Source organism: Ochotona princeps, chromosome 22, assembly GCF_030435755.1.
Source record: "Ochotona princeps isolate mOchPri1 chromosome 22, mOchPri1.hap1, whole genome shotgun sequence".
In the NCBI taxonomy this organism is placed as follows: Eukaryota; Metazoa; Chordata; class Mammalia; order Lagomorpha; family Ochotonidae; genus Ochotona; species Ochotona princeps.
The window spans coordinates 16,043,510-16,055,502 of record NC_080853.1 but is presented as its reverse complement, the minus strand read 5'-3'; the positions used below and the strand labels follow the sequence as shown (position 1 = coordinate 16,055,502).

Below are 11,993 nucleotides of genomic sequence, written 5' to 3'. Positions count from 1 at the left end.
CAAGATTAAAGATTCCTGGCTGACCTGTGAAATACAATCTTACGGTCTATTTCTTTAAGGTGACTCTCCCCCGTGCACCCTTACCTTGGAAGGACTGCTGTTGAACCTGTACAGCAGCGCACTCTTTGGCGTGAGGCCTGACCCATTCTTGTGTGGGGAGACGTAAATGGAGTGCTGCTGGGAAATGCGGCGTGGGGAGCCTGGCTGGTGCTTAATATGAGGAAAAGGAGAGAGTGGCGGAGCATCCATCTAAAATAAACGACAAATCAGACTTTTTGTTTACATTCTGTAAAGGGGCGATTTGGAGGGGAAAGACAGAAAAGCAAATACCACTTTCATTGGCTGGTTTACCCCCTCAATGTCATCAACAGCCAGGAGTAGGCTTGGCTAAAGCTGGGAACTCAACTCAGGTCCTCCCATGGGTCACAAGTACCCAAATACTAGCACCGTGCCCTACTGCCTCCCAGGGTACACAATAACAGGAAGCTGGAATCAGGAGCAGAGTAGGCACTAGAGTCCAGGCACTCTGATACTGGATGCAGGCATCGCCAACGGTATTTAAATCACTAGGCCAAATGCTTGTCCCTAAGTCAAATTCTTAAGATACACTCTCATTTTATTTTAAGCCTACATTATTTTTATTCTTACTACATGTCCTCGTTAGGAGGCAGTTGTATTGTATTATAGCTGAGAATTACAGCTGGTTATGCAATACATAACCAAGAGTTTGTTTTCTTGGCTCTTCTAGCAAATTCAAATCTAGTAAAGAAATCTGGGTGAGTCACCACAGCCAGGAGCATGAGAAACTTGTGTTAATACTTGGTAAGTAGGGACAAAGAGCAATCAATACTCTAACATCTGTAATAAGAAAAGCAGCAGAGAATGGCCCAAGGCTTCAGGCTTCAGCACCCATGTAGGAGAGCTGGAAGAAACTCCTGGCTTCCCGCTTCAGAATGGCTCAGCTCTGGCTGTTGTGGCCATTTGGGGAGTGAAGCATCAGATAGAAGACTTCACTCTTTGTCTCTCTGTAAACGTTTCAAATAAAAACAAATCTTTAAAAACAAGCAAAAAAAAAAAAAGAGCTCCTATAAATACATACACAGAACTAGCACAGCCACAAAGAGAATAAGAGAGGCAGGGAACTGATTTTACAGGGCAGCAGGATGACTTCTTTGTGAACGAATCTGTTAATGATGTGGTGAAGACTTCTTATACTGAAATCAAACACTTAGAGTCAGGTGCACATGGTTTCATTTTTCTTTAACAATTTGCTATGTCATGAAAATAGAATAGAGATGGCCCCTTTGCTAGTATTTTGTTCATCACATTTATTTGAAGCTAATAAAACTTGTTTAAATTGGTTGGAGGAGATAGAGTATAGTACATGACAGAGAGTAGGTAGAAGTCCCAGGATAGAAGGAGCCCTGGCTTCTAAGGAAGGTCACAGATCATTCTCCTTGTCAGGGATTCAGATGAAATGCAGGCACTAAGCCGCAGACACCCACAGTGATGGGTGCAGCTTCTACAGAGGCCGCTTCTTGCAGCTCTACAGGTCTTTTGGAAATCAACCACCAGTGTCTATCCTAACACATTCTCACACGTTCTCAGGCCTGCTGTTAGTACCCCAAGTAGGGTCTGTGTGACATTTTAGGGCTACATCTGCTGATGATCCAGGCCTATTTATTTCGTTGTTTCTCTCTCTTTTTAAATTATTTTTTATTGCAAAGTCAGGTATACAGAGAGAAGGAGAGACAGAGAGAAACATCTTCCGTCCAATGAATCACTTCCAAGTGACTGCAGTGGCCAGTAATGTGTCGATCCAAAGCCAGGAGCCAGGAGCTCTTCCGGGTCTCCCACGCGGGTGCAGGGTCCCAAGGCATTGGGCCATCCTCAGCTGTTTTCCCAGGCCATAGGCAGGGCACTGGATGGGAAGCGGGGCTACTGGGATTAGAACCGGTGCCCATATGGGATCCCGGCACAAGCAAGGCAAGGACTTTAGCCGCTAGGCCACCGCCGGGCCCAATTAGCTTGTCTCTCTTTTTTTTTTAAAGATTTTATTTTATTTCATTACAAAGTCAGATATACAGAGAGGAGGAGAGACAAAGAGCCGATGATTCACTCCCCAAGTGAGCCGCAACAGCCGGTGCTGCGCCGATCCGAAGCCAGGAACCAGGAACCTCTTCCAGGTCTCCCACGCGGGCGCAGGGTCCCAATGCATTGGGGCGTCCTCGACTGCTTTCCCAGGCCACAAGCAGGGAGCTGGATGGGAAGTGGAGCTGCCGGGACAAGAACCGGCGCCCATATGGGATCCCGGGGCGTTCAAGGCGAGGACCCCAGCTGCTAGGCCATGCCGCCGGGCCCTAGCTTGTCTCTTTTTCTTGAAAAAAAAAAATTATCTCAATACTATAAAAAAACAAAACAAAACAAAACAAAACCCAAAACGCCACCAAAAAAAATAAAAGTGCCCAACTGGGTTGTTTTGATATTCCCATATTTCCATGTTCCCAACTAGTCCTTGCCTGCGTGTATACAAGCCTTGTATCGAAGGCTTACTCACTCTGATTATGTTCCTAGGCACTCTTTGGTTACCTGTCTCCTAGACGAAGTATCTGTGAAGCTTTACATTCTGATGCATACACTAATATGAAAGGGAAAAGGCACAGCACAAAAAGAGAGAGACAGCAGCACACAGGAAGAGAACGAGACATCAGCCCTACTTCCTGCCTGACAGCTCCCCAGCCCCTCCTGCCCCACCCTGTACACCCCTCCAGCCTGGGTGAGGTCTGGTGTCAGTGACTCAGGGTCCGCTCAGGTCCATTCCCTCCTATGCCCATCTCAGCTGCTGAGTTTCCTCTTTCCTTTTCTGATCTGCCACTTTCACAGATGGATTCTAACACTTAATTAGCAAGATAATCTCACAGTAATCCAAGTAGGCCTAGAGATACTAGTCAAGTATCAAAGCTTAGCACATACCATATGGTCCTGATTTGACAGGTCGTATTTCAGTGCAAATGACTTCACTCTTGCGACATAGACTGTATTGTAAAATTTTATAAGGTCACCTCTTTCATCTTTCACGGGTTCACTGGAACAGTCAGGTGTTTTTGTGGCATCTTCCAAGTCTGTTAAAAAGAATTTGGGTTTGTGATAGGTTTACTTACATTTACTGGGGATTCAAAGTACTATACTCTATTTAGAAATCAAATTGAGGTACAAAGGAATGCAACCATGTGAACTGAAGGTGGTGCTGTTATTTCTAGATGCCTGTGCAGCAAGAATGTTTTCACAAATGCGATAACCCTGAGCTTCCGATGACAGTGTCTGCAGAGATTCTCACTGGTCCCTTCAAAAGGTGAGGCGTATTATTTTCTGAGGTTAAGGAAGAAGCAAATGCAGTGCTTATCTATCTACAGTCACGTGGCAGGGGACAAGGATTCTGAGAATCTTAGTTTGTATTTGAAACTTTTGGTTTTTTATTGATTTAAGAGGCAGAGTGACAAAGAGGGAGGGGTACACAAAGGGGATTCTCCATCTGCTGATTTACCCCTAAAATGCCCACAGCACTCAACACTGGGTGAGCCAAATCCAGAAATCAAGAACTTCACCTGGGTCTTGCATGTGGGTGACTCAGGCCATTCTGTGTTGACCTACTAGGTACATGGCAAGGGAGTTCTGATATGGGATGCCAGTATTGCAGGTTGCAGCAAAGCAAGCAGTACAACAATGCCAGACACAGAGCTAAGTAAGTGGCTTGTCTAACTCCTGAAACCAACTTCCTGCTAATACAGGCCCTGGGAAGCAGAGATGATGGTTCCTACTATTACAAGGAAGACTTGGATTGGCTTCCCAGGTTGTATCTCTAGTCTGATCCAATCCTACCACGTGGGCACTCATAGAGTGAACCAGTCAGTGGCTGTGCACTCACCTCCCATGTGTGTGCATGTGCACGTGGGTGTGCCTCTCAAGGTTAGAGTGGATCCCGTGGATCCTGTTTGATACACTGATTTTTCTAAGGGGAAGACATGCTTCTCCATGTATGTTCTCAATGTTTGCAGGTCAGTATGAATGAGCACATATGATTTCTGTGCCAAAGGCTTTGTAACCGGCTGTGGTTTTCTCAGCTTCTATAAACAAATGGTTCTTTTCTATCAATACTTTGCAATACTCTTCCTCCAAAAAAATAGTATGATGAAGTTTTGCCTGGTGTTACCAGCAATCTCAAATTGAACCAATAAATAGGAAACCACCTCTAAGCAAGTTGTCATTTTACAATGGAGCTTGTTGACTAACAGCTGAGCACACGGTTCTTGTTGTGCAAAGAGAAAAAAAGCTTACATGACACAATGGGCAAGGCACTGCTTGGTATGCTTACGTTCCTTCCTGGAGTGCTAAAGTTGGAACCCCAGGTCCACTCCTGATTCCAGCTTTCTGCTAATGTCCATCTTGGAAGGCAGAAGATGATGACTTGAGTAGTTGAGTCCATGAACCTACATGGGAGACTCTGATTGAGTTCCTGACTTCTGGCTTCAATTTGGTCCAGCCCTTGCCGCTATGTGAGATACTGGGATAGAGATCCAGGTTACTGTCTTTGGTCTGGACCAGCCCAAACCACAGTGGCTACTTAGGAGTGAACTAGCAGATGGAAGATCTCCTTCTCTTGGACTGGCAATGTGGTATAATAGGTCAAGTTTGCATCTGGGGTGCCAGTATCCTATAAGGGCACCAGTTTGTGTCCCAGCTACTCCTCTTCTGGTCCAGCTTCCTATTTATGGACTGGGAAAGCAGTGGAGGATGGCCCAGTTCCTGGGCCCCTGCACCTAAGTGGAAGACCCAGAAGAGGCTCATAGATATGGATCAATTATAGACATTGTGGACATTGGGGAGTGAACTGGCAGATGGAAGGCCTTTTTTGTTTTAAAGATTTATTTTATTTTTATTAGAAAGTCAGACATATAGAGAGCAGGAGAGACAGAGAGGAAGATCTTCCGTCCCATGATTCACTCCCCAAGCGGCCATATCGGCTGGTACTGTGCTGATCTGAAGCCAGGAGCCAGGAACTTCCTCCAGGTCTCCCACGCGGGTACAGGAATCCAAGGCCTTGGGCCATCCTCGACTGCTTTCCCAGGCCACAAGCAGGGAGCTGGATGGGAAGTGGGGCTACTGGGATTAGAACCGGTGCCCATGTGGGATCCAGGTGCATTCAAGGCGAGGACTTTAGCCGCTAGGCCACAGTGCTGGGCCCAGAAGGACTTCTATCTCTCTAATTCCACTGTCAAATAAAAAAAAAAATTTTTAAAGATTTCTCTTCCTCTCTACCTCTATCACGTCCTTTTTTTTTAATTTAAAATTTTGTTGCTATTGGAAAGTCAGATATACAGAGAGGAGAGACAGAGAGGAAGATCTTCAGTGGCTGCAACGGCCAGAGCAACTGCTTTCCCAGGCCACAAGCAGAGAACTGGATAGGAAGTGGAGCTGGCGGGATTATAATCGGTAGTCATACAGGATCCCGGCGCATGCAAGGTGAGGGCTTTAGCCGCTAGGCTGCCATGCCAAGTCCTCTATCACTCTTTCAAATAAATAAACCTAAAAAGAAGAAAGTATTTCTACCCAGGTACTCCAATATGGGATGTGGGTGTGCTAACTGCTAGGCTAAACAGATATCTTTTCACTGTTGCTATTTTTGTAGGATCTTTTTGGGATATGGGTGGAGAGTGGAAATTCTGATATCTATCTTATACACTAATTACTGCCTCAGCAATAATAATATACCAAAAGAAAACTGAATTTGGCCTATGAATCTTTTTTTTAATACTTATTTTTATTGCAAAGTCAGATATACAGAGAGGAGGAGAGACAGAGAGGAAGATCCTCCATCCGATGATTCACTCCCCTAGTGACTGCAAGAGCATTGTGTTGCTCCAATCTGAAGCCAGGAGTCAGGAACCTCCTCCAGGTCTCCCACACAGGTGCAGGGTCCCAACACCTTGGGCCATCCTTGACTGCCATCCTAGGCCACAAGCAGGGAGTTGGATGGGAAGAGGTGCTGCCAGGACCAGAACCGGCGTCCATATGGCATCCTGGTGTGTTCAAGATGAGGTGGCACTAGGCCACCATGCTGGGCCCTGGCCTATGAATCTTATTGTGGTCAGATTGTAAAACATTACTAAAGGATATATATATATTTATTTATTTTGGTAACATCTCCAAAGTCTCCAAAGTTTAGATCCCAGCAGACACCAAAATGATCATGAACTCCCATGTAATTAAAAAAAAAAAATCTGAGCCAGTGATATGAACCAAACATGAAACTATAATGACAGAGTTGGTTACAACCAGAAATAAATGTTCCATATTGTTGGATTAAATAAAGCATAGCAATAAACATAGGTAAAGATGAGACAAAGAAAAGGAGATGGATAGAAAAGGTATGTGGATATAACGATACATTTTTTCTTTCATTGTCGAAATAATGACTAATGGTTGAATCTTTAACATGATGGTGTTCACAAGGAGCAGTTTGCCCGTGGTGGTAGAATCATGAGTACTCAGCGATCAGGAATAGGGCATTTCTTTGTTCCTTGGCAAAGTAATGGATAGCCGCCTTGCTTTTCCTGGCATTCAGATTGTTGAGTTTTATTGTTATGTGTTTTATTAATATGTATAATAGAAAATTTCTTCTAAAACAATTAGGGGGACACAAATGGTTGCCATCCTTCTTATAGGGAAGTAATGATCCATCCTCATCTGAAACTTAATCTGTTTTGAAAACGTGTATGCCTTGCTTGTCCACCTGTCATGATGCTGTGTTGTCTGAGCAACTGTATTATATGCAGTGTAATCAGAATTACATTATGGCACGTGATGAATTGCATAGCTTACCGCCTTCTGCCCTTTCAGAATCACCATTTATGTTTTTATTGTTTGTTGGAACTTCTCTTGGAATACGTCTCAGCAAAACACTTCTATAAACCTACAATCCAGAGAGGAAAAAAAAAAGTACTGATAAGTCATAAGATAAGCAAAACCACAGGAAGAACAAAATATCAAGCCAAATAAAAAATATCTGTATGAGTGTATGAGTGCCAATGGAGGGTAAATGTTACTAGCTCTGAGACGTGTAGATTATGGCAAACACTGCAGATGAGAGGGGACTGAGGTAGAGCCTCTCATCTGAAAGGTACCGTCCTACTTTGTGGAACAGAAGAGCATAGTAAGTAGTAATTAACGCTGGATAAGCAAGCCCGGGATCTGAACTCACTTTTCCCTTCAGTTCATTCTCACCTAATTTAACGACCAAATGGAAAACTTTCTACCCTATCTGTAAATACCTCCTGGAAAGGCATGAAGGATTTTTCGCTGGGTATAGGCCCTTGGAAGGATATTTAGGAAGCAGTGGCTTGGTCCATGTTTCACAAAAAGGTTTGCTTGCTCATGTATGATTACAGCTGATGGTATACCAAGATACTGCCCTATGCTCTACCAGCCACCAGGTTCTATACAACCAACCAGCTTTTACAGTAACAAAATCAATGCAGAGTTGATGCTTCTGTAGCTTATTACTACTTTTTTAAAAGACTTATTTCTATTGCAAAGGCAGATCAGATTTACAGACAGAAGAGAGGCAAAAAGATCCTCCATCTGCTGGTTCACTCCCCAAATGACCACAGTGGATAGAGGTGAGCCAGTCCAAAGCCAGGAGGTGGGAAATTCTTCTGGGTCTTCCACGTGAGTGCAGAATCCCAAAGAGTTTGGGCCATTCTCTGTTACTTTCCCAGAACACAGCAGGGAACTGGATGGGAAATAGAGCACCTGGGATATGAACTAGTGCCCAAGAGCAATTTTGCAAAAGCCAAAAACCCCAGGCCAGTCTATAACTAAAAACCACTAACAATTATGATTTTCCCACCTTTAAAGTTCAGGCTTTGTGATCTCGGGGGACTCAGTTAATAGCTTCATTAATCAAAAAGGAATGAAATTACAATAGTATTACTCCACTGAGCCATCACACTGGGCCCATGACTCAATTTTTCATGCAACGAATTTATAGTCCCTACTTAGCCTTCTTCATATTTATAAAGATTTATTTTATTTTTATTGGAAAGTCAGATACACAGAGAGGAAGAGAGACAGAGAAGATCTTTCATCCGTTGATTCATTCTCCAAGAGACCACAATGACTGGAGCTGAGCCAGGAGCCTCCCCGGGGCCCTCCACGTGGGTGCAGGGTCCCAAGGCTTTGGGTCATCCTCGACTGCCTTCCAAGGTCACAAGTAGGGGGCCAGATGGAAAGCAGGGCCACTGGGATTAGAACTGGTGTCCATATGGAATCCTGGAGCATGTGAGTCGAGGACTTTAGCCATTAGGCTATTGCGCCAGGCTCAGCCTTTATCAATTTTTATAACAAAATTTCAGAACTATTTACTATTGGAAAAAATATGCTCTTGGTGAACTGGCCTTGTATGAAACACTTAATTCCAAGTGCATAAGAATGCCCAACTGTTCATCTAGAGCTCAGTGATAACCAACTGACCTTGAAAAGAGGGTGGCAGGAATTTAACATAAGGAAGGGAAGGGGTTTGTCTTGTACTTTAACTTCCAGGCTTGATATCCATGAAAGCCAGGCTCCATGCTAACACTCAGGACCCTGGCCAACCCTCAAGTCCTCCCCACCTTCTGTTGCATCAGCCCACAATTTGACACTCATTACTCTGGACACAGCAGGGGATCTGATTTTCATTTTTAACTTGATTCATGGGACATTGCCCTTTTCTTGTCTAAGCTCACCCTCACACATAGATCCACCCTGTGCTGATATAGTCTGGCTCCTGAGACCTGTCTCTGGCAAAAGGAGATGTGAGCCAACAGCAGCTGGGTAGCTGGGCTGCAGATGCAAGGCACTTGCTGGTCCATTTCTGACCCATGGTAACTTCACCATGTTGATCTTTAGGGTCTAGCTACTCTCTAGGCGCTACTGCTGATTAATTTTCCTCAAGAGGCCAAGAAAGTCTTAGCTTGTCACAAGACACAACTACCTTAGTTGTTCCAATGCCTCTGCATTGCTCACTGTCAATGCGAGAGCTTAAATAAAAGATTCTTTTACCAGGCGGGATGACTAGTAGCCCCAACTCTCTTTAGGTCTATGATACGGGTCACCATGTATCTCTCTCTCTCTTTGTCTAGGGACTCAAAGGTGAGAAAAGAGGCCATTATGCTCTCCAAGAGCAAAGAACTAGATTCCTGAATGGCCAGACCATTAATGTCACTCAACCATATTTATCAGTGACAACAGCAACAATGCAAATTAACATTCAATAAATGCTTCAGAGTGTGCCAAGCCACCATGTTAGCATTTTTTATGTTCTCATAAGTCAAAGTTCTACAGATTTCTCACCATGACTGTTACAACAGTTATCAGAAATGCTTCACATCTATTCAAAGATGCAAACATTAGAATGCTTAGCAGAGGGCAAAAGATGAAGTCAATAAAATCTCAAATTTTCCTATATTTAACCATCCCAAGAAAATGAAGTCTCATACAACCAAAGAATATTTTATTTGTGTGTATATAAAGGTTTCACTGGATCATCCAGTGAAAAGCATCTCCATTCACACAGCACAGCAGACTTGATAAGATGTACACATATATAAGTAAGGAGATTAGTCATAAATGGACAAACTTCTAACTTCTATTGAACCTGTTCTTTAATGAGAGCGAATCTTGAGTTTAATGATACCTGTTAAACCAGAAAAATCCTGGGCATAGAAATGTAAAAGAAAAAAAAAAAAAAGAAAGAAATGTAAAAGAAGTTTACAACTCTCATGACTAGCCAAGAAAGAAATAGTACAAATTTATTTTTGGACTGTAAGAAAATGATGTAACTCACATGACTATTAGCTTGGGGCTGATTCCTGTAACTTTTCATTATTTCCTGGAAAGTTCTTTCTTCTTTTGTTACCTAAAAACAAAAACAACATTTATCATTTGCTATTGAAAGAAAAATGGATCTGAACAAAATCCTCAATTATAGGTTGTCATTTGGAGCAGTCTTGCGAAACACCAGTCCCTAACTAAAATCCACCAACAGTTACAATTCTCCTACCTTAAAAGTTCAGGCTTTGTGGATTCTAGGACTCTGTTAATAGTTTCATTAATCTAAAAGCACTGAAATTACAATAACTCTACTGAAAGTGGGTTTCTTTATATGAAAGCTCAGATCTATTCAATCCACTATAGTCTTCAATTTTGTTTTAAATACTTTTTTTTTTTTTTTTAGATTTTATTATTAGTTTTTAATTGGAAAGTCAAAGATCTTATATTGGAAGGGAAATGGAGTTGGTAACCCAGAAAAGAAATCCTGTGAGTTAGATGAAAAGGCAGAAAGAGGGTTGGTAATTGACACAGCGCTTAAGATTAGAGGTGTCATAGGGTGAGTATTTACATCAAACAGTGTGGAGAGGCTGGCACTGTGGCATGGAAAGTTAAGCTTCTGCTTGCTAATGGCCCGAGGAAGACAGCAGAAGTTGGCCTATATCCTTGGGCCCCTGAACCCATGTGAGAGACTCAGAAGAAGCTCGTCTCCTGGCTTTAGACTGGCCCACTTCCAGTAGTTGTGGCCATTTGGGCAGTGATCCAGTAGACAGATGATTTCTGTTTCTCTAACTCCGCATTTCAAATAAAAATAAATAAAACTGAAATAGATAAAAAAAAAAATTAGTGTGGAGAGCCACTTTACTACACATAGTCTCTAAGACCTTTTCTGACTCTATACCCAATGTATCCTTGTGAAGCAGAAAAGCTGATTATTGTATTACAAAATTTATTGAAGAGTACAGAGAACAGAAGAAGTAGCTTGATGTTAATATTCAATTAATAGTGCTGAACACTAGAGGTTTTTTTTTTTTTTAATTTTTAAATTTGCAACTCAGATATACAGAGAAGAGACAGGAAGAGCTTCTGTCTCTTCACTCCCCAAGTGGCCACACTGACCGGAGCTGCGCTGATCCGAAGCCAAGAGCCCGGAGCCACTTCTGGGTCTCCTATGCAAGTGCAGGGATCCCAAGGATTTGGGCTATCCTCCACTGTTTACCCAGTCAGGGAGCTGGATGGGAAGTGGGGCTACCGGGATTAGAATCGGTGGCCATATGGGATCCCGGCGCGTTCAAGGTGAGGACTTTAGCCACTAGGCTACCACGCCAGGCCCTGAACCATAGTGTTTTACAGTCCTGGAGTCTAACTAAGGACCCAGTTCAAAAAGATTTTTACCTGACACTACAAATACAGGCACATACAGCAGACATCCCCTCGACAGATACGTGACCTACCTTTGCCATGATGTAGAAAGCGCAGAGGAGGAGCTGATCCAAATGCCTGTCTCTCATTAGATCAGGGCAGTGAACTAAAGTGAATTCAAAACACGTCCATATCTTCCTTCGTAATTCATTTGAAACATCCAGCTTTAAGCATAAATCACGTAAGCGTACACTTGCCAAATGATAGACCTAAGATGGAAAACAATACATTCATGCAAAAGCTTAAGTAAAACATTTTTCAGATTTTTATCTTACCATGAACATAGGTTTTCAGGCCAAGATTAAATTCACATTCATGCTGTTGATACATGGAATTATAAATTTTCTACTGTAGCACTAGTTCATTGCTATTGTTTGGATGAAAGCAAACTTTTCTTTGGAAAGTTATTTAAATAATTTTTTTGGAAGGAAAGGTATTACCTGATAACATATGCTTCCAACTTTGTTAAGTCAGAAACAAAGCGTCTACCACCCTGAATGTGCCCAATCTCGTCTGATCTCAGAAGCTAAGCAGAGACAGGCCTGGTTAGCACTTGGATGGGAGAAATAAAATCTAGAATTTAGCTACATCATGATCATTATAACTGCATCAATTTTAAATCACTTAAAAAGTTCCTCTTGGGACCCGGCGGCATGGCCTAGTGGCTAAAGTCCTTGCTTTGAATGCACCAGGATCCCATATGG

The 11,993-nt window shown here is 42.8% G+C and overlaps 1 protein-coding gene across 2 annotated transcripts in view; it reads right to left on the bottom strand.

Moving 5' to 3' along the window:
• Positions 1-11,993, bottom strand: part of RBL1 (RB transcriptional corepressor like 1) — a 38,104-nt gene that overhangs the window by 2,180 nt on the left and 23,931 nt on the right. For both annotated transcript variants that reach the window (XM_004585792.4, XM_058679542.1), the window contains 5 exons: positions 11,322-11,498; positions 9,884-9,955; positions 6,880-6,970; positions 2,974-3,122; positions 85-249 (listed from right to left, as the gene is read on the bottom strand). In XM_004585792.4, the coding sequence (XP_004585849.2) occupies positions 85-249; positions 2,974-3,122; positions 6,880-6,970; positions 9,884-9,955; positions 11,322-11,498 (654 nt within the window). The remainder of the gene's footprint in view (positions 1-84; positions 250-2,973; positions 3,123-6,879; positions 6,971-9,883; positions 9,956-11,321; positions 11,499-11,993) is intronic.